We start from the raw sequence: 22698 nt of genomic DNA, 5'->3' as shown, positions 1-22698 counted from the left end.
TATGTGGACAATAAATAGCTTAATCAAAAATGAATGGCAGGTTATTTTGACACCATCTTTAATATAAAAATGTTTAAGGCTGGAAGTTTTATTTCATTTTAACAGACATTAAATGACCTTGTAAATTGGAAAACTAAAATGTCATTAATTAGCATTTAAAAATATGCTGTTCAGAAAAACTGTTCTTGAATGAATTACAACTAAGAACTACATAAAAACTTAACATCAAACAATAACTACACAGAAGAAAAGCCCACTATTTTAAGGATAATGCCACACATATACAACCCTGTGCGCCTACCCTTACTTAACAAGGCAGGCCATGCAGCAATTCCAGATGAGTTTAAGTTGTAAGATAATTGGACAGTAAGAAAGCAATCAGGTAAAAAAACCAACTTCCCAACTACCCAACAAACCAGCAATGAAAATATATGGGGGGAAAATACAACACATAACAAAAAAAGCCATAAACCCCCCCAAAACGCTAACAAAACCTAAAAACAAGACGGACTTAGTTTTTCCATTTTAGAACTAAGGACAAGAAATTATATAAGTAACAGAATCAAATCAAGTACCACTTGATTCTAGATCAAAATAATTTGTAATGAAACAAAAACACTCATTAATGTTCTGATAACTTGAAAGTACCTGGCTGTTAAAAAAAAAGTTATAAGAGTACATACCCAAATGCCCTAAAACTGACATTACACCTTGTACACGAGTTTTTAAAAAGTTTATTGTGCGTGTATGCATGACAAGCATTTTCAAACTGGAAAATGACTGATTTTTTAAAAAGCAAGCAGTGGCAGAGCAATCATCCAAAGTCACTTAATGTATTTGCAAGAATTCTTTAAGGTTCTCTTTACCATAAGATGGCTGAAGAACTGTCTAAAGAAAACCAAACAAAAGAAGTTATACATGATAAAAATTAAAATCGATGGTATAAAATTTAAATAATATAATAGATCATTACAGTCCTGTGCCAGTATATGGTTAGAACAAGAAGTTACACCTCTGACCTATAAACATTTGTCTATGGTAGATTGATTTCAATTTATATTTTTAATGGTTTATAAATTCCTGGCTTAAATTACCAAAAACTAGGATACATCTCAAGAACTACCCTTTAATAGTGTTCCTCTAAAAACAGATGGTCAAAATTAATGTTCTACTTTAGTTAATAGTATTATATCAAGACTAATTCTTAGTTTTGTAAATGTTTTATGATTACGTAAGAGTTTAACACAAGGGGAAGATTAACATAACATATAAAGAACTGTGTACTTCTATTTTTTGCAACTCCTCTGTAAAGCTAAACTTACCTAAAAATAAGAGGTTGAAAAGAAATAAAAGCTCAACTTCTTAGGACCTTACTTTATACTAGCAAAAGTGGTAGGCAAGAAAAATAATGTTTCCCATGGTTAGTTTAGCTGTCAAATTAGTTACCAAGTATATAATAAACCTAGCTTTGACTGCTTTGCTATAGTAATTACTCGAAATGCTGAGAAAGACAAAGTCTATTTCTAGAGAAATAACTTAAAGTTAAACATTTTTAATTTTTTGACAGACTGAAAAAGTAAAACACATTTTACCTAATTATAAATCTGTTGCTATATGTATGTATGAGTTAAAGAGAAGTATCATTTAGATTTTTATCTGGGCAGCAAATTCAGAGGTTCATGGAAATGAAGGACAGAAGGGTCACTAATGTAACCAGACTAAAGAGGTATGCTGTATCCAAAAATAATACAAAAGTCAGTGCTTTGTAACTAACTCTTAGGTGTATAATCCACTTGCTTTAAATAATAGTTCAATCACACAGAACATAGTAAGGTAGTGTTTGGGGGAAAATAGCCTCAAAGAAGGAAACATAAAAAAGGGGTATATTAATTCATCACCTCAAATCAAAACAATAGCAACCTTTCCCCTAAACAATAAAGATTGCGTGTGTCCTATTGAACCCAGGTTCGTAAGTTATGAAAGCTAACTTTACAAAATTTAAATACAATTCACTTGTATACTCTATTTGGAAACCAATTTTACTGCCAAAATATTCTTGCCACAGTATTTTAGTATCATGAAAGCCTAGTTGACATATTTTACATCTTTATTTGTAAGAGAGCTAAGCCATTTAACAATTACATTAACTACATCTAATAGTTATTTATAGAGTGATATATACTAACTCTTTAACTAAAATTGTATTTCAGCAAATTTTCCATGATAAAAATCCTATTCATCCCAGGGAGGGGGGCACTCAAAGGGCTTAGGAAATAATCATTTAACCAATGCAAGCACGATTCATGCCCAAAAATTCTGCCAGAGTTTTGGCCTTCATAACATTTTTTTTCATTTTCTTCGTGAGCTTTGCACTACCTCAAAAAGTAATCTATCCCTTAATGGGTTCAATAAGTATAAACAATCTAATACTGTGAAACTTATTTAATAAAGTACAATATATAATCAATATTGTATCACCTAGAATTGTCAAACTGTTCATGAAAGCCTAAAAAAACCCCAAAAAAACAATTACGCTATTTTATTTAACATGTAATAGCTGTCATAAAGCAAAGCTCAAATATTTAGTTTTCTGAAACTCTAGTGTATTTCCATAATGTACTTCTATAATTTTATATAGTTTACCATCAGGAAAGCCAGATATATATATTTAGTTTCTCTTTATATGTAATTTAAAAATATTAATTTAAAAATGGCCTATGATTCAGATACAATTTAGCCATCACGCCATACCAAGACCTTATAAATAATCAGGAGATACTTAATATTATTGCTTAGTTTTATAAAATGATGAATTTTAAACAAATTCATACCTCTATATTTTTTATTTATAATGTTTACTGTATTCTTAAGTGATACTGCCTTGCAAGTAATATAGGTATTGATATAAAGTTTTTGCAATTAGTTGCAAACAAATTGCAATTTATTAATCAATGCATATATTCTTAACTAGTTACTACACTACCTTACAATTAATCCTCCTACAGAAATTAACCGTCCGAGTGGAAAAAAACATTGTGGAGCTTTAACTTTTAAAGGAAGATTTTCAAGTATTATAGGAACACAAACTCATGAAAAAACTAATTAAAAATTTGACATTCCATCTTGCTTTACTAATTATGGAATAATAGAAAGAGATGATACTTTATGTATCTGTTTAACACAATATTATACTAAGAACTACTCTATTTATGAGCTATTTTCTAGCTTCTTCAAGTATGGGACACAACTATAGTTCTATTAGTGAGGAGAAATGAATAATCAATCTTAAACCGAAAAAATAAAAAAATAAAAGGAGGCACAAAAAGATAAACTGACTTTGGCTTTTAAGAACCTACATTGTTGACCCTGAAATACCAGATTCAACTATAACAACAAGAGATTACAGCAGCAAGCGACTACTTCACCACATATTAAGAATTCTGAAATAGGCCCCTCTCAATTTATTCTGTTTTCTTTTCTTTTTGCTTTTCCTGGTTTTTGGCTGCAGGCAGTTCAAGGCTTGCCCATTGCATTGGTTCAGCTTTTCTCATGGTGATCTCAATCTTTGTTGCAGTCATAGTTACATAACTTCGCTTTACATCAATCACCTGCAAAATATCAAAGATAATTAAAGTAAACCTGGGTAGTGTAGTTAGTCTTAGAGGAAAATACTGGTCTTACCTATTTTAATAATAAAAAAAATCCAAGACTCTAATGTCATTTAAATACCTAGATTTCAACTTTTTGGTTAGAATAATTACTAAAGTACTGCCTTTTATTATACAAATGGTATTTTAAATTATTATGCTGGATTCATAATACTTACACCCCATAATTTCACATTTTGATGAAATTCCTTCTCTCCTTCGAATACAATGTGTACATTTAACTGAAAAAGATATTTATAGAAAGCTGAATAACTGATCAAATCCAAACTCAAGGTTTATGACATAAAACAATGATTATGAAAATAAGAATATGTTGATAAAAATCATTTAAGCCATTTTAACAAACTGCCAATTGTACTTTTAATCTGAAAAACATCATTAACAGAAAAGAAAAATTATCTGAAGCTTCCCATTGAGAGAACTAAGTACCATATTATTTGATACATTTTCTAAGTTACTACAGTGTCTCCAGAATGCTTCAAATAACACTATTATGTAGAAATTTTCATTTAAAATAGTTCCTGTAAAAGTAATTTCAAACTATTTTTTCAAATGGGAAAGATGAAAAGATCTTACCCTAAAGCCAGTTCAAATAAGAACAATATTACATCAACATAAAGAATAAATGTATAAAGATACTTTTTACTCAGAAATCTCTATGTACTTACCAATGTACTATTTGCTACTACTTGACTAAGTTCTGGAAGTGAATTTTTAGCATATACTGAAATTGTGACTTGACCCCCAGTTTGATGCCAGTCATGTCTACATGGAACAACTTTTTTCCCCTGTAATATAAGACAAACTTTATGAATTTACAAAGCTCCACGTAACTTCTTAAAAAGAGGAATATTTTTTAAAGAAGACCTATCTAAATGAGAAAAAATTATCATGTAATGCTTTAATGCTTGTAAGAGTAAACTTCTAAAGTTGCCATCAAAAAGTTTGAACAGTAAAATATATCATGACACAAAGAATCTTTATAGTTTTATGATTTGAGAACACATGCATTCCTTCCATTTTTTTTCTTTTAGAGCCATAAGTATTAACATATTAAAAAATGCAATTTAAGAACTCCTACAAAATTTTATCCAATTTTAAAATTAAGTACAGCCATAAAAACATTTTTGAAGACTGAAGTGAGAGACATTTGCTTAGTGGTATAACCAGATAATATATTAATCTCATGCATAGGAATCTTTATTTTCTACAAATTGGAATTTGGAAAAAAATAATTGACTGCTTACAACTATTTGTTTTTTTGTTTTGTTTTAAATATATTTTTATTGATTTCAGAGAGGAAGGGAGAGGGAGAGAAATAGAAACATCAATGATGAGAGAGAATCATTGATCGGCTGCCTCCTGCAGGCCCCCTACTGGGGATCGAGCCTGCAACCCGGTCATGTGCCCCTGACTGGAATTGAACCTAGGACCTTTCAGTCCACAGGCTGATGCTCTATCCACTGAGCAAAACTGGCTAGGGCGTAACTATTTGCTATTGAATAATTATTTTCTTCTCATAATAACATGCAGAAAAAGGTGAGAATTTTTGGAAGTAATATTTTAATTATAATTGTGGAAATTATTATCTGTCAGTGGTACATTACTGTTATCAGCAACTATTTTAAAAAGACAAATTGTCATTTGTTTTATAAATGAGGGTTAATTAGTCAAATAATGCAGGAAATTGTGAGGTACTATAGTTATAAAAAACAATATTTACATTTTGGTACAATTATACTAACTGAATTTAAATTACTTTTTTCACTTACATTTTTTTTTTTTGCCATTAGACCACTGGCTTAGACACTTAATACTTGATATATGTATGCATTAAAAAATAATGAAAACCCTGGATATATCTCAAAATAACTGAAAAAGGGACTCAAACAGATACTTACATGCCAATGTTCATTGTAGTAGTATTCACAAGAGCAAAAAAGTGAAAACAACCTAAGTGTCCATCAAGAGATGAATGAAGAGCCCAGTCAGTGGGTCAGTCATTGAGCATTGATCCATGAACCAGATTGTCACAGCTCAATTTCCAATTAGGGCACAAGCTCAGGCTGCAGGCTCGATTCCCAGTAGAGGGCGCACAAAGGGGCAACCAACTGATGCTTCTCTCTCATCATTGATGTTTCTTTCTTTCTCTCCCTCTCCCTTCCTCTCTGATATCAATTTAAAAAATACATATTTAAAAAAAAGGAGATGAATGGATAAACAAAGTGTGAGATATATACATACATACACACACATACATACACATACACACACACACAATGGAGTATTATTCGGCCACAAAAAAGAAGCATGTTTTAACATGCTACAGTGTGGATGAATATTGGAAATATTACGCCAAGTGAAGGTAATAAGCCAGACACAAAAGGACAAATATTGAATGATTCCACTTATATATCTAGAATAGACTAATTTGTAGAAATAAAAAGTAGGTTGAAGTTACCAATGAACTGGGGAGGAAGCAGAAAGGGGAGATATTGATTCAATGGTATAGAGTTTCTGTTTGGATCAAAAACTTTTGGAGAAAGATAGCAGTGATGATTGCATAACATTGTGAATGTACTTAAGGCTACTGAATTTCACACTTAAAATGGCAAATTTTTAAACAATCTGAACATTTCTCTCACAGATTTTATAATTCTGCTTACTTTTTTCTATAAACAGGAAAAATAAAGCTACTTTAAATTACAAAAAAAATCTCATCAAGGGTTCTATTCTGAAAAATTTTGCATATAATAAAAAACAACAGTTTTATTTTTTCAAACGAAATCTTTCAAATTTTTGGGCCTTGGAGAAAATACAAGGAGACTTCACTTTTTTGCTAATAAAACACACCTAGGAGTTTTGTGATAGATGAATTATAATTTGAGGGATATATAGTGTGGGACAAAAGGTTTATAGTTGTTCATATGAAAATAATATCTCCCACTGGGGATGTGCCCGCAACCCAGGTACATGCCCTTGACCGGAATCGAACCTGGGACCTTTCAGTCCGCAGGCTGATGCTCTATCCACTGAGCCAAACCGGTTTCGGTGAGACTTCACTTTTTTGCTAATAAAACACACCTAGGAGTTTTGTGATAGATGAATTATAATTTGAGGGATATATAGTGTGGGACAAATGGTTTATAGTTGTTCATATGAAAATAATACAATTAATAAGTAATAATACAAGAATAAATTCTGTGTTTCACGTAATCACAACTGTAAACCTACTTTTGTCCCACCTTGTATTTATAACCTCCAGCCATGTGTTATTAAAAGGCAGGAAATATAGAATACTCAAATGCAGAAGAAATGAATCCCTACAGCAATTGGAAAATTTACAATTACTTTTTAAGTTAAAAGACATATACTGAAAAGGTTTGCCTTCGATTTATTAGTGCCAATGCAGCACATAAATCTAATTACATTACAAAATACATTAGTAATAGCTATTCAACAGTTATTTAGCAATAAATTGCTTGCCTTCTTACAGCTTACTGGGATTTGGGGGAATTATTTGCAGAGCCCCAAGTCTTTTTAAAAAGCTGTCTAGGGAAGTAGGAATTGATGCTTTCTTTTTTCTGCAAGCAGAGGCATTCAAAACAGTTCCAACAAGTCTGCAATCCTCCTCTTTGGCCACCAGATGAAGTGTGTGTGCATCTGTAAATGGCTGAATGAACTTCTAAAGAAGCCAAAGACAATCAGAGGTCTAAATGATCGATAACATCAAGTGAGCAGAAAAGTGATTTTTGTTAAAAAAGTGGGAATAAAACACGGAATTACAGAAAAATATGCTCTAATTTCTCCAGGCTTAAGTATTTCATAAAAACCTATATACTGGCATCAATATATACAATGACTATGCTGACAAAGGGCATGCTCCGGGAGTTGGACTCAGATTAATATTAGTTTTTAGGCCCATCAAAACTGTGTGAGAGAGAGACAAACTTTTATTTTTATTCTAAAGACAGGATAATCTCAGAATTTAAAAAATAACTCAGATGAAATACTTTAATATGTTATCTTGAAAAGGTTACTTACAGCATCTTTTGCCGTCCACATATGTTTCCCTGTTGTACAGCCCTCTTGGGCTAAGAAAGTATTAAAATCAGAAGTTTTTCTTCTACAACAGCTCCAGTATTTCATCCTTTAAATTATCATAGAAAAATTTCAGAAATAAAATCTCACAACCAATTAAGTCCAGAAGTATCATAGTGACAAATGTGATTTAAAAAAAATTAGTAAGTGTGTAACTTTAGTATCTTAAATCTAGGTAACCAGTTAATATTATCAAAAGACTAATAATTCTAAAACCACAATGTTGTTTATTATAACAATTTTGGATCTCCTAAGTAATGGTGCTTAAAAACACCACAAAATTACAAATCAGCTTTTCACTGAGAGCTCCAGGGTCCTCATGAAGCTACCAAAGCGTGCTATGACCAAAGGTTTATATCCTCACATTTTAATAACCCAAGAAAATGAAAACATGCAAACAAACTAAAAACTAATGTCTGCACATCTGTGAAGGTCAATCCCAAAGTATCGGGATTGTGAATAATGAAACCCACTATTACATACTTCAGAAAAATCTAACACGAGAAGACAAAAATTACAGAACTTTGGGCTTGATTTCTGAAGAACAGTGGAAACAGAATGGAAGATTTCAACACAGTTTTTCTATAAACTACAGGGTAATAATGAGTGGCTCTCAACTGAGGGCTGTAGACAAGCATGGCTTTTTGCACACCACAATGTTGGTGTCATTAGCGCCCAAGGTCAAAAATTATAAATGTCCTGCAATGCACAGAATGGTTCTTCAAACAACAAAAAAAACCTATTCAGCTAAAATAGGTATCACATTAAAATATAAAATGAGAAACATGAGGTTTGAGTCACAATGGCTACTTAACTGTAATACTTTTTCAGTTTCTCATGAGTAAAAAGACAAAGCCCACATTTCTAGATTATTGTAAAGATTACACAATATAAATAAAAATATCTAATTTACTGCATGGCAAATAATGTTTAAAGGCATATTAACTTTTCTAACCTCTACCATAAAGTTTTAATTAGTAAGTTACCCTTCATGGAAAATAGGTACACCAGAATGATATACACAGACTTCTTCTAGACTCTGTAGTCCCTGATATGTCTAAAAAAAAAAAGAAGAATTAGCTTCAGACCTCAAAGTTACATTTCACACATATTTGTAGTATTGGGCACCTTTATGAACTATGAAAATGCTCAAGAAATAACATAACCTAGAATAGTCACAAATTCACCCAGGCCATTTCAATAAGAAATGAAAAATGATTCCTGTTTGAATAGGCTTACGTTTCAGTCCCCTATGAAAAAGGCAAATAGAAAAGTAGGCAATAGGATGTATTAATATGCTTTCAGACCTTTGGGTAGGAAGTCACGTCCAAGCATATTGAGGTATTTAAATTTACAGAACAATATTAAAACCAAGAGATTAGGAATCTCATCAGAAATGTAGTTAGTTACAGTATGATTTATGTGCATAGTAAAGTCTGTGTGGGCATTATGAATTAATATGGAAAACCTAGTAAACAATTCTGCAAGTTCTAAAGTTCTAGAATGATGATTTCTTATCCCTATGAAGGGTAAAATGAGCTGCAGACCATATATATATCCTCTTCTGTGAAAGTAATGGTGCTTAAAAACACCTTATCCATCCATCCAGGATCTGTCTGGAAGATCCGGACCCCATTGCTGCTATAGGTGAAGGGTCTACAGATGAATTCACAAAAAGTTATGTTAATAAAACATAGATTCAGCCAGTAGTTTATTTTCTATTTTGGTATTTACTGTAACCACCTACAGTACAGAAAATAAAATTCTGTATATTTACTATTTTGTAAATCCAAAGTCCTGGGTGTGTGTATCTCTTAAAGATATACCATAAGTACATGAAACTCAGTATGTTAGATTCTGAACTTATCACTGTTGCCTCCCAAACCTCCTATTTGTCTTCCCAACTTACTTGATGGCACCATATCAACTCAATCTCCCAAAACAAAATTCTGTATGTCCTCTTCGATTTTTCCTCTCCCTCCAATCATATTCAGTCTATCAAAAACTGTCAATTTGACTTAAAAATAACAATTTGACTTGCTAATAACCTTTCTCATGATCACCACCAGATTTTAGGCAATGAGACTATAGTAACAGATTCTAATTCAGGGCCTTGAAGTAGGCAGATTTCTTAAACAGGACACAGAAAACACTGGTCATAAAGGAAAAGATTAATGAATTGGATTTTATTAAAATTAAAGAGCCTCTATTTATCAAAAGCTGTTAAGAGAGTGAAAATGTATACTGTCTCTAACAAAAAAACTTTTAGCTAAAAAAATATAAAGAATTTCAAAAATCAGTAAGAAAAAGGCAAACTTAATAGGAAAATAGGTAAAAGATTTGGACATTTCACAGAAGAGGATATCCAAATGGCCAATAAAAATACAGAAAGGTACTCAATCTCATCACCTACAAAGTTAAATTAAAACCACAATAAGAACACTACACACCCACCAGAATGGCTACAATATAAAAGATTGATATTACGAAGTGTTACCAAGGTGTAGAACAAATGAAACCAGCCTAACAAACCACTGTAGGAGTGTAAATACAACCACTTCGAAAAACAATGCCGAAATATCTGTTAAAGCTAAACATATACACACTATAACCCAGCAATTCCATTTGTTGTCATATCTCTAACAGAAATGTGTACATCTGCCCCAAAAGTCATGCACAAAAATGTTCATAGTATCACTAATCCAAAAATTTAAAGGACAGTAGAAAGGATAAATTGATTGGCACATTCAAACAATGGCATATTTCAAAGCAATGAACATGAACAAACTACAGCTAATGCAACAAAGGTCATGCAGTATTTTATTAGGCAAAGAAGACAGAGACAAGGGTACCTGTTCTATGATTCTATTTACATTAAGTTCAAAATCAGGAAAAACTCATCTATGTTGATAGAAAACTGTGGTTACCTTTAGGAGAGGGAATAATGAGAGGAGGCATAAGAAGGGTTCTGCTTTGGAAAATCTCTCAAGCTATCAACTTGCATTTGCATGCCTTTAAATGTATATTCCAATGAAAAAGAGTACAAATTTTCTTTAATAGCCTTCATAACCTAAAGTCTCACTTTTGAGAATTATAAAAGCCTTTCAGGATCTGGCCCTTATTTATCTCTTTTAATCTCAACTTTGCACCAGCAAATTCTGTACCATTATTATTAACTATTTATTGTTTTCTGCATGCTACTTCTACCACACGTCTGCTTGGGATATACTAGTATATCCTTTTCCTTTCTGTCCATTTACAGAACTATCATTGTTTTTCAAAATTCATCCAGGACACCTTCTTTCTGTGTCTCTTTTTTCACTATCCTACGATTTGCACTGACTCTCCTACCCCAAGAATTATCATTTATCTACTACTTCTACCTTTGTGAAGATGTTTATATTTCCATCCCTAAATGAGCAAGGTGATCTCAAACTTAACATGAGGATAAACTATAAACCTGCTCCCCCTAACCCTATCTTCTTTCTTCATCAATGCTCCACCAACCACCTACATGCTAGAGACACAAACCCCCTTCCTTCACTTCCAGTTCATTAGCAAGTCCTGCTAATACTTCAAGATATCATTCATTCTACATACATTTGCCATGTGCCAGGCACTGCTCTAAGCACTCAAAATACAGCAAAGAGCAAAACAAATACAATCATTTCCTTGTAAACTTTAAGGGAAGGAGGGGAATGGAAAGCTCGATGGAACATTAGCAAAATAAATATGCAAAATAAGTAGTATGTCATAAGGTGTTAAGGACTAAGGAGAAAAAAAGGAGTGGAAATGCTGGAGGGTATGCAATTTCACATAGAACAGGTGGGGAAAAGCCTCACTGAGATGTTTGATTACATTCCACATTTAACCACTTCTAAAAAACATACTTTCTAGTCTCACTGCTTGGTCTCCCACAATAGTATCCTAGATTTCCTTCTTCAAATTCACTCTTGCCCCATTATACTTGCCATTTAAGCATCCAAAGACAAATTTTTTATACCCCTCCTTAAAACAGATAATAGCTTCCCATTTTACTTAGAATAAAGCCCAAACACCTCACTGTGGCTTTTAAGGACCTCCATAATGTTGCCCACCTCTCTTTTCCACTACTTACTTACACACCTTTGTCCAAGCCCCCCTGACCTTTCTCATAATTCTTTGAATAGACAAGCTCTAAAGACTCTATACATACTACTCCCGAGTCTACTCCAAGATTTACTTAACTCATCCATACGTAATTCAGATTTTTGACTTAGTGTCACCACTTCATAAAAGATTTCTGACATTATGATTTTAATAGCTTCCTTCTGCCCTGACCAGTTTGGCTCAGTGGATGATAGAGCATTGGCCTGCGGACTGAAGGGTCCCGGGTTCGATTCCAGTCAAGGGCATGTACCTCGGTTGCGGGCAGATCCCCAGTGGGGGGTGTGCAGGAGGCAGCTGATCAATGTTTCTCTCTCATCGATGTTTCTAACTCTCTATCCCTCTCCCTTCCTCTCTGTAAAAAAATCAATAAAATCTATTTTAAAAAATAAAAAAATAAATAGCTTCCTTCTATTTCCTTGTCTTCATAACTATCTGAATTCATTTTAATTATCTATCTGCTATTCTTTCCTCTAAACTAGACTATCAGCTTCACAAGAACAGAGATTTCTGCTTTAATCTACTATGTTCCTAGACCTTAAACAATGTCTGGCCCATAGTAAACTCTCAGTGAGTGCTGACTAAATTAGGATTATTTAATCCCATGACTCTATCAGATATGCTCCTCAGACTGTCCCTTATCAATGTTCACAAGCCACAGTCATAGTACAGTGTCCAACATGTAATAGGCAAACAAATGTGTGTTGAATTGATTTATGAAATTACACTTTTTTCCAAAATTAATATTTTATTCCCATGACTCAACACAAATTTTACAATAAATACCTTTGTACACCCTCCATTTTTACATGAAGTCCCAATCTTAATTTCATCACTGTCTTCTTCTGAAACAAAAAAATCAAACGAGAAACATTAAAACAGAGCACTTTACTGTAGTACCATTCTTAAAAAGTAACTATTTCCATAAAACAAATATTTTTTAAAAATAATCTAATTACAAAAAAATTAACATATTAAAATTAAATAAATTGAAATTAAGCATTTTAGGTAACTAAGTTTTCTCTGTGACCTTTCGTGTATTTAAAAAGCTAATATGCCGACTATTGTGATTAGGTTTTACCGATATCTCTAAAAGGCTATGGGACACATTTCTATTCTTAATACAGTATTAGATCCAATATCTTAACTTGTTTGAAAGAGAAATCATGAAAGGGTACTTTCCTCCCATGGGTATCAAGTATAGGTCAGAGAATATATTTTATCTAGTGCACAAGGAAACATTTACAATCAACAAAGAAATTTATCTTACTGTTTAAAAAATAATGAATTGAAGAAAAATAATTTAATTTTTTAAATAAACCACATACCCATTCTGTGGTATTACTGGCATTTAAAAAACAAATAAGTTCTTTACTACAATGTGCTACATGTATATTTTTTATATTTATATTCAGTAAATTATACAGCTCCTTTCGCTTTTAGATAATTGTTTAATTATACAAAAAATAATTGCAACATACAAAACAAAATCTTACCTTTGTTTTTTTCATTCCCAGATGACAGTTTAAGTTTATCAAGTGCTTGTTTTAGGGAGGCAGATACTTTTAATTCCAAATTTGTCATTGGTTCATCTGGGCTGGAGAATTGTGAAATTTTATTACCATCATTGATGTACTAAAATATTTACTTGTACTAAAAATAAATATATTTAAGAGCCTATTTATGGAAAGAAGCCAAATCATGTGTGAATCAAGATTTTCCCATTATGAATTTTTTAAATTGATTTTTAGAGAGAATAAGGGAAAGAGAGAAACATTGATGGGTTGCCTCTTCACAGGGCCCTACCAGGGATTGAACCTGCCTCCTTTTGGTATATGGACTGACGCTCTAACCAACTGAGCCACACCAGCCAGGAGAAGTTTTTCCAAATAACTGCTATTATGTATGAACATGTGTAAGTTTTAACAGAAAAGGTTCTGATATTAAAATATTAAGTCTCAAATAATCATGGTATTGCCAACAGAATAAATTAATCAACAGGCTAATGGGAAGGAAATAGAGTGGCAATCCAAGTTTGTCAAGATGAGTGTACCCAAGAAAGGGACCATGATGTACTTTTATGTTTCATGCCTAAGCAAAATGCTGAGTATATAATAAACAAGCAATAAATATGTACTAAGTGAATCATATTCATACTGGTGAAGACAATTCACTTTGTGTGGATACAGATATTATCTATAAATTCAGATGTATCAACAGGCAATTTTAGTAGAGTTAATAAAACAGTAACAGCATCTCCTAGAATTTCATATGATTAAGTGATGTATGTACGATCTGTTTAAGGCCACTCAATAGATATTAAGACTATCAATAAACGCAGGAATAAAATTATAAATCCTAGGTTATTCATTCTATATCCTTAATGAAATAAAACCTCTGATGTAGGAGGCCATTAACAAAGTACATAAAAGCCCTAACTGGTTTGGCTCAGTGGATAGAACGTCAGCCTGCGGACTGAAAGGTCCCTGGTTCGATTCCGGTCAAGGGCATGTACCTTGGTTGCGGGCAACATCCCCAGTAGGGGGTGTGCAGGAGGCAGCTGATCGATGTTTCTCTCTCATCGATGTTTCTAACTCTCTATCCCTCTCCCTTCCTCTTTGTAAAAAAACAACAACAACAACAAAAAAAAAAACCCCAAAGTACATAAAAACCTCAAAATCTCTACAATACCACCAAATTTAGGATAAAATATTTATCTCACTTCCTCTAAAGTAAAATTAGTAGTAGTCCATTATTTAAAGAAAATAGTAACTCATATTGACAATTATAGTAGTATAAGTACACTGTAATACTTAAGGAATCATGCAACAATTCTTGTCTTTTTCTGATAATTAAAAAAAAACTTTTTAGACTGCCAAGCAAGGCATTTGATAAAGTCTCTCATGATTTTTAATAAGGTGAAGTTGGAATAAAGCTCATTCTAAGTAGTTTGCTTAAATAATCAAATATTCAAAAAGTCTCTTGGGGTTCTTATCTTGGTCTGATATAATTCAATATGCTATAAATTTAAGTAAGATCAATAAAGGAAAAGCTGGGAAACCCTAAGTCTATAGTGTAAATAAAATATCAACAGGTGCCATATTTGAGGCCAAAGTCCAATCCATTTTTTGATTCTTGTACTTTGGTTCTAAAACAATTCAGCACTCAAGTGCAACATGAAGAAGACCTGGTGTAACAGTGGCACCCAATATGCATGTGTAGGAATATAAAATTGAGTCTAGGTGAGTATGAAGAATCTATATAATTCTACTGAGCAAAAGTGCTTTAACAGATATCCTATCTAAATCAAATACATTAAAAACTTTAACAGAAATGCTACCTAAATCAAAGTCAGTAATAATGAGATTAACAGTTTCAGGCATCTGAAAGTAAAAGATGGCACTAGGCTTCTTCTAAGTGACAAAATATAGACAAATAAAAAAGAGACTTTGGCTCAATGTGAAAATCACATACTGATCTAGTAACAATATAATAGACCCCTTTGAAATAAAAGGACATTCTTCTTTACTAGATTTGAAAGGGAACTAAAAATTTTTCTGTCAAGAATGTCCTAAAAGATATTCAAGAAACAGTAGAGAAAATGAGAAGGAAGACCTCTAAGTTCTTTTTCAACTCAAACTGATGAAAAGGGCAATTCCTTTACAGAATCTCACTATGTCACAGTGAGAAAGACACAAGCCAAGGCACAAGACGGATGTGTGGCTCCTCCACCCCACCATAACTATGATGGTACAGTGACCAACTCTGCAATTAAGTTTACTGTGTACAGGGCCTCAAGTTGAGGAGGAATAAAAATAAAAGATCTATCTAAAGGAAAACAAAATGGTAAAAAAGATGGTGACCCAAACAACTGTTACAAATGCAATTATGCAAATCCATAATACTAAGAACAAATGCTATTATTCAAGTGTGACAAAAATATGCAACTGTAAAACATGTACCTCGGCCTCTTTATTGCTTCTACTGGTTTAGGGGCTTGAATGATGTGCTCCTGAAATTTGGGTTTCAATTCAGATAGTTCTTTCTTCTCAGTAGTCTTGACTTCAGGTTTGACTGGCTCAGGTGGCTTTTCATTATTATGCCTACCTTTTGTACAGCCCTGTTAGTGAAAGGTATTCATTAAGAGTTGCCCTCTCATCTATTTCACATGCCTTGATAAAAATACTATTTTTAATTCTTTATTAATAAGTCCTCTTGTTCAGTTTTATCATACTGACTTATTTTAAGAAACTAAAAATAAGACTCCAAATTTGCTTTTATTTGTAAACTAGAGGCCTGGTGCACGGATTTGTGCACACTGAAAGGAAATTAATTAGATCATGGCTGGCGGAGCAAGACTGGGTGAGACCAGCTGGACACGCCTCCCAAAATCCCTCCCCAGCTGGCCACACCTGGGGTGGCGCCAGGGCTCGAAGGGCATCTGCAGAGTGAGCGGGATCCCTCCAGCAGGTGGGGTCTCTCAGCCTGGCCTGCAGGGATCGGGCCGAAACTTGCAGTATGACATCCCCCAAGGGGTCCCGGAGTGCAAGAGAGAACTCTGCAAAGTTGCTGTCGCTCAGCACTTCCTGCATTTAGCGTCTGCCCCCTGGTGGTCAGTGTGAGTCATAGCTACTGGCCAGTCACTTAGCCTTTTATATATATAGATATATCTGAATAATGCATATTTTTTAAAAAAGCTTCTGAATAACATTTCATAAATATCTACTTAACTCTCTATTAAACATACAGCACAAACTTCTTGTTAATAGGAAACAAATTCTGCAGATCTCACAAAGAGAATTATATAAATTATTTATAAAAAAGGACCTCAATCTGATTCCCAGTTCTGATACTAACTAGCTACATGATCTTGAACAAATTAATTAATCTTCTGAAATCTCAGTTTTCTCATCAGTAAAGGAGATAATGGTAAGATATTTTTTGAGAGGACTAAATAAAATAGAAAACGTGGCACGTCTGGCAGGTGGCAAACATTCAATAAATGCTAGCTACCTTTCCATATCCCACTGAGCCAAACATACATTTTAACATCTCTGAAACCATAAAATTAATGACACATCAATTAACAGCTCTAGTTTCCTTTCTTACAAGTATATAAAATAATGGTACATTTCCATGGTATCTTTGACTTGATAAAAAAGTATTGTTCCTAACTGAAAATGCATTAAATTGTTACCTACCGTCTTCCATCTTCTTGATGTTCCTTTAGGACAGGGGTCCTCAAACTTTTTAAACAGGGGGCCAGTTCACTGTCCCTCAGACCGTTGGAGGGCCGGACTATAGTTTAAAAAAAAACTATGAACAAATTCCTATGCACACTGCACATATCTTATTTTGAAGTAAAAAACAAAACGGAAACAAATACAATATTTGTATTTGCATGTGGCCCGCGGGCCGTAGTTTGAGGACCCCTGCTTTAGGACTACTTACATCAAGCATAAATCAAAATGGGGAACTTGAAATTTTAATCTCTAGAACAGGTAGATAAATTCCTGCTTTTTAAGACTCTAGGAGGGAGGTGAGCTCCATTAAAAAAAAAAAAGATCTGCAAGTTAACAGGGCCTCGTCTGAAATCAGACTCCTTAAATCTGGAGCTTCGCAGAATATGAACTCTTCAGGAGATAATCTAGAAAAAATTTAATACTTACTACAATGCTTAAAAAATCAGAAAAATCCGTTGTTCTTCTCTTACAGCAAGTCCAACCCTATGAAACATGAGGAAAAAAAAACAAACCTGAAAACCGTATTTGCATGAGAACCACAACCCAGTAAAAGACTCTACTTGTACTTATCTTCTTGAATCCTGAAGTGACTTGCATATATATTTATGTAGTTCAAAAATTTTTTAAAAATAAAGTGAAGTGCTTTATTTTAAAAATCTGGTAAACCAGAGAAATAATTATAGTAACCTAAGCATTGTTAGATCTTTGAAGGTTAAATGATCTTTTCAGTCAGGAAACATAAAAATATAGAAATTGTTATCCACTGTGTAACTTCTGAACAAAGTATCAACTGGCTCATCAAAAAATGACTTGAAGTTTAATTCCAATGTAGTACAGAGAATGCGGAAATAAAAAGGCAGCAAGACTTTGGAGGCCTGAAATATAGACTAAGGGCCAGCTTTGCACATACCCATCTGGGTCTCACACCACCCCTCTCACCCAAATATACTGCTTGAAGAATTTGGTAATGATTTTTTTCACAATATGCACTTAGAGGTGTTTTGATTTTGTTTTTTTAAAGAAAAAATTAATACATTTCCTTTATTTTGAAATGTAATTCTTTTTTATTCTAAATTGAGATATAGATGAAGAGTTAGTACAACCTTATATAGAGGGTTTAAATAGCATTAATAATATAGTCATCAGAGAAGTTATTCCATGCAAGAAAAGGCTTTATTGTCTTAATTACATATGAAGAATTTTATCTAGTATATGCTGGGGATACTGGTCTACATAGATGATATAGACTAGTTGTTCCCAAATGCCAATCTAGGATCCATGGTAGTCCTCAGTAAAATGAGAAAAAATGAAGGATAAATTTAAGTATATGAGTATAAGGTTCCTGTTGTTTCTTAGGAAGGATTGTTCTTTTCTCTAAATATACCTCTTCTAAGTTGAATATTAAAATGTTCTTTCTTTTGTTACTGTAATGTTTAACATCTTACTTGATCAAGTAAAAAACTGGCAACAGTAGATACTATATTGACTTAGTTTGTCTAAAATCTACTGAGCTGTGAATCCAGTAGTCTTAGAAAGTCTAGGTCTTCAAGAAAATGTTTATAGAGACAATAAACAGTAGGACTGGAGTAAAGAGAAATAAAGTACTTCAAAGTAAAATCGTTAACATTAATTAATCAGAATAATTGACAATGTTTAGTAAAAAAGAGTGATGGACTGAATGACTGGAGAGTTAGTGATATCTAGCAGGAGCAAGATTGAGGGTCAGGCTATTTTTGGAATAAGAGTCCACCAGTTTGCAGTTGCCAATTACACACATAAATGGAAATATGTTGTAGAAGCCACAGAGGTAACATTTAAGGGAGAGGAATGAATTAACAAAATGAGAGAAAGTAGGAAGTTGAAGACTGAGAAGCAAAGTATGACTATGGTTAATAAATTGGAAGAAAACATCAAGGAAAAGAAAAAAGAAAAAAATACAGTAAGAAAACTAAACTTAGAATAAATGGTAGTCCAGGAAAGCTAAAACATCCCTCACTCCTGGAGAAAAAAAAAAAAAAATCCCAGTTTCCATCCTTACAAGTTTGTAAAAAGGCTAAAAAAGCCATGAGGAGGAGTCAGGTCTCAATTTCCGTTTCCCTCACTTAGAACTAATCAGAATAACATAAACTTGCTATTTGCTTGTACATCTTTGTTTATAGTTGGCTATCGAACAGTTAAACGTCAAAAAAGATCCAACTACTCTCTGAAAGATATAATTGAAATTCAAAGGGAGCAACAATATTTAAACATTCAAGGAGATTGTTAATGTTCCCAAGAACAAGTAGCCACACCTAAAACCATGGTAGCCATGCTGCAACATTTTCTTCTTAAGATATAGAATGGGAAATGTACCATATTATCATACATTTTAAAAGGCCAAAAAACTCACCATGAAAAGCTTGGACAAACAACATTCTATTATTTCACTACTTCTCCAGATCAAAGAACAGGTGGGAAACAGGTGGCATCTCTTTCCTGTTGACTTTCACTCTAAAGTTACATTCCTGTCCTGAGATTGGCACCATTAAGTGTTTATAACAATCTTTCCTAAAATCAGATCTGCTCTTATTAGACAGCAGCTGTCTGACAGATTGGGATTAGGATTCAAAACTTACTTTCATTTCCCTTCAAAATTAGGAAAGTGAAGAAGTGAGGGGTATAGAAAATGAGTTGGGATAGCAATAACAATTTTATAACTGGAAAAGATCTGCCCCTGCCTTTGGTGGGTTACTTGCTTAAATCATCCCAAAATGGTCATTAAGAAAGCAGAGTCACAAAAGATGAGAAAATAAAGACTTAGTATTACAGCTCTAAATTTACTCTATAAATACAAAGAGGCTGAAATATATCAAGTTCCTACCTTTAATGCATCATGAAAGACTGGTACACCTGGGTGGTATGTGCAAGCATCTGGCCAAAAACAGAGAAGAAAAAAATACTACTTTATAATAAAGAAATAACGTTATTTCTGTCAGGTGTTAACATTTGGTTATTGTAGTTGTGAATCCTCACGCAAGGATATTTTCCCGTTGATTTTTAGAAAGAGTGGAAGGGAAGGAGGGAGGGGGGAGGGAGAAGAAGGGAGGGAGGGAGGGAGGGAGAGAGAGAGAGAGAGAGAGAGAGAGAGAGATTGGTTGCCTCAGGGGCAGGGGATTGAGCCTACAATCGAAGTACATGCCCTTAAGGAGAATCGAACCCTGGACCCTTCAGTCTGCAGGCTAATGCTCTATGTACTGAGCCAAACCTGTTAGTGCTCAGGTGTTAACATTTTCTTTCCAAATGCCGGTAATACTTTTCATTTAAAAATTCACTAATGCTCAAATATGATGCACGGCACACAGTACTTAATATAACATTGTATTAAAATAGTAATAACGTTCTAATTCAGGAGTGTGATAGCTATAGGTAAAAATAATGCAGAATTGTTCAAGTATAACAAATTACATTCTATATTCCTCTAATCTTTGTAGTAAAATTTTAGTAGCAAAACTTTAAGCTCCAAGATTTTGACTGTTATCTTTCAATTCTGTTTTTATAAAAATACTATCAAACTTTAAGATTACCTATGAGATAATCTTAGGACAGGAATTAATTAGCAAAAAGATATTTTAGGAGAATAGGTTCAAAAGTTTTAAAACTGTTGTAATATCTAATTTCTAATTTAACTTTCATAAACAGGTATCAATTCTTAGAGATGAACCTCATTAAAAAGAAGCTGAAGTTCTACAGTCTATTTTCACCAATTGTTATTCTATATTTCCTTATACCTTTCTTCATCACACCACCAATTTTTACCCAACTCTCTCATAAAAATGGGCTTCAGTACAGTTTGCAGTATGGACCATTATGCTTAAAAAAAGTCACATAATAGACAGACACACTTATTGAACCTAGGAAAAAAGCAGGTCAGTTCCATACCTGTGTAATCCTCCTATCTAATAATAGAGAAACATGGTAATTAGCCGTACCTCCGCTACCCTTCCCATTGGCTAATCAGGGCGATATGCAAATTAACTGCCAACTAAGATGGTGGTTAACCGCCAACAAAGATGGCGGCTAATTTGCATACTGCAGGCGGAATGCTGGGAGGCGAAAGGGGAAGAAAGCCGCCTGCCACTCGGTGATCAGAAACCCAAGTGGCAGCTAAGAGCCCAGTGGCAGGGCAAAAGTGGCCCTGGGGCTCAAACGGAAGGAGGCGATGGTGGGGCCCCGCCCCCTGTGCGGAGCTCAGGCGGAAAGCGGCAAAGGCAGGGTCCCCGCCCCGTGTGCAGCCCGCTCCGTGTGCTGCCAGGCCATCGGCGCGGAGCTCAGGCGGAACAAGGAGATGGCAGGGGTCCCTGCCCCATGTGCAGCCCGCTCCCTGTGCAGCCCTTCCTGAGTGCAGCCCCAGCCATCAGCGCGGGGCTCAGAGGGAACATGGCGATGGCAGTGGCCCGCCCCCTGTGCGCCCAGGCCATGGGCGTTGGGCTCAGGAGGCTCCACCAGCAAAGCGGGACTGTGGATTGGGAATGGGCACAAGGCAGACCTCCTGGTCCTTCCCCCAAGCCAGCAGGCTCCTATCAATCTTCAGTTTCTACTGAAAGCAATGTGGCGCCTCCACTGGGCAGCCTCCCAGGGCTTGAAGGCTCTGGAGTGGAGACTTCAACAAGGACTTCAGTGCCTGCTCAGGGGAATAACCACCACCTCCCTACTCCACAACTGCTTCTGTGTCTGCAAGAAGCGCGCATGCTCCTCTCTGTGACATGGGCGGGGCCAGAGCCTGAGTGAGGGGTTCTACCATAGCATAGCAGCTGGACCAGTGCAGGGATGGAGGGAGGGAGGGCGGGGAAGGAGCAAGGGGGAAGCCCTGATTCCCTGCTCCTCCTCCCACAGGCATGACCCTGGCTGCTATTATGATAAAAGGAGTTGTGTTTTTCTAAGTCTGTCTGGGTAAAGGAAACGAGTGTCTGTTGACTTCTGATCTTATTCTCAGAGCTGCCAGTTAATCCCTCTGGATGCATCATATCCAACCTCCAAAGGATCCAAGGGGCAGGATCAACCTTCGTTCCATAGTTGAGGAAATTGACCAATAAATACATGTGTCTCATGCCTCAGTGTTAACTACCACAGAAATCTCCGGGTAATGACTCAGATTCTATATCTAAGGGTATATTTTCTTCTGTTTTCATGTTTAATTCAGCCCCAAGAATCAAATAATACAATAAAGAATAAAATGAGTTCAGAGGGCTCAGCATTGTATTCCCAGGGCCTTTGGTCCCACACAAACCGCAGAGCTCAGTTATCCTGAGATGAAAGGAAAGGAAAGAGAAACGTGAAAGGTTTCCCAGCTCAGTCACAGAGACATCTCATAACCACATATTAAGGACACGGCATTAAGTTAGGGGTGGAAAGGACACAAATGGAATAGAATATGGAGCCACTTGGAGTGAGCAGGCCAGCAGGGGGGCAGTTGGGGGCAAGCAGGCCAGCAGGGGGTGGGGGCAGTTAGGGGCAAGCAGGCCAGCAGGGGGGGTAGTTGGGGTGAGCACACTGATACAGGG

At 34.7% G+C, this 22698-nt stretch overlaps 1 protein-coding gene across 6 annotated transcripts in view; it reads right to left on the bottom strand.

The window, feature by feature from the left end:
* Nucleotides 1–714: 714 nt before the first annotated feature.
* Nucleotides 715–22698, bottom strand: part of CHORDC1 (cysteine and histidine rich domain containing 1) — a 25898-nt gene continuing 3914 nt past the window's right edge. Inside the window, exons 2-12 of one of the 6 annotated variants that reach the window (XM_023757362.1) lie at nucleotides 20019–20068; nucleotides 17585–17641; nucleotides 15878–16035; nucleotides 13412–13512; nucleotides 12702–12760; nucleotides 8756–8826; nucleotides 7713–7818; nucleotides 4337–4456; nucleotides 3827–3889; nucleotides 3426–3608; nucleotides 715–888 (exon numbers count right to left, since the gene is read on the bottom strand). In XM_023757362.1, coding sequence (XP_023613130.1) covers nucleotides 3462–3608; nucleotides 3827–3889; nucleotides 4337–4456; nucleotides 7713–7818; nucleotides 8756–8826; nucleotides 12702–12760; nucleotides 13412–13512; nucleotides 15878–16035; nucleotides 17585–17641; nucleotides 20019–20068 — 932 coding nt within the window. In that variant the 3' untranslated portion in view covers nucleotides 715–888; nucleotides 3426–3461. Of the gene's footprint in view, nucleotides 3609–3826; nucleotides 3890–4336; nucleotides 4457–7046; nucleotides 7354–7712; nucleotides 7819–8755; nucleotides 8827–12701; nucleotides 12761–13411; nucleotides 13513–15877; nucleotides 16036–17584; nucleotides 17642–20018; nucleotides 20069–22698 lie in introns of those variants that run through there. The other 5 variants (XM_006092867.3, XM_014459298.2, XM_006092868.3 and 2 more) reach the window with 5 other exon arrangements.

This window comes from Myotis lucifugus, unplaced genomic scaffold (genome assembly GCF_000147115.1).
Source record: "Myotis lucifugus unplaced genomic scaffold, Myoluc2.0 scaffold_106, whole genome shotgun sequence".
NCBI lineage: Eukaryota > Metazoa > Chordata > Mammalia > Chiroptera > Vespertilionidae > Myotis > Myotis lucifugus.
The sequence above is the reverse complement of the archived record's forward strand: the minus strand, read 5'-3'. Positions and strand labels throughout refer to the sequence as shown.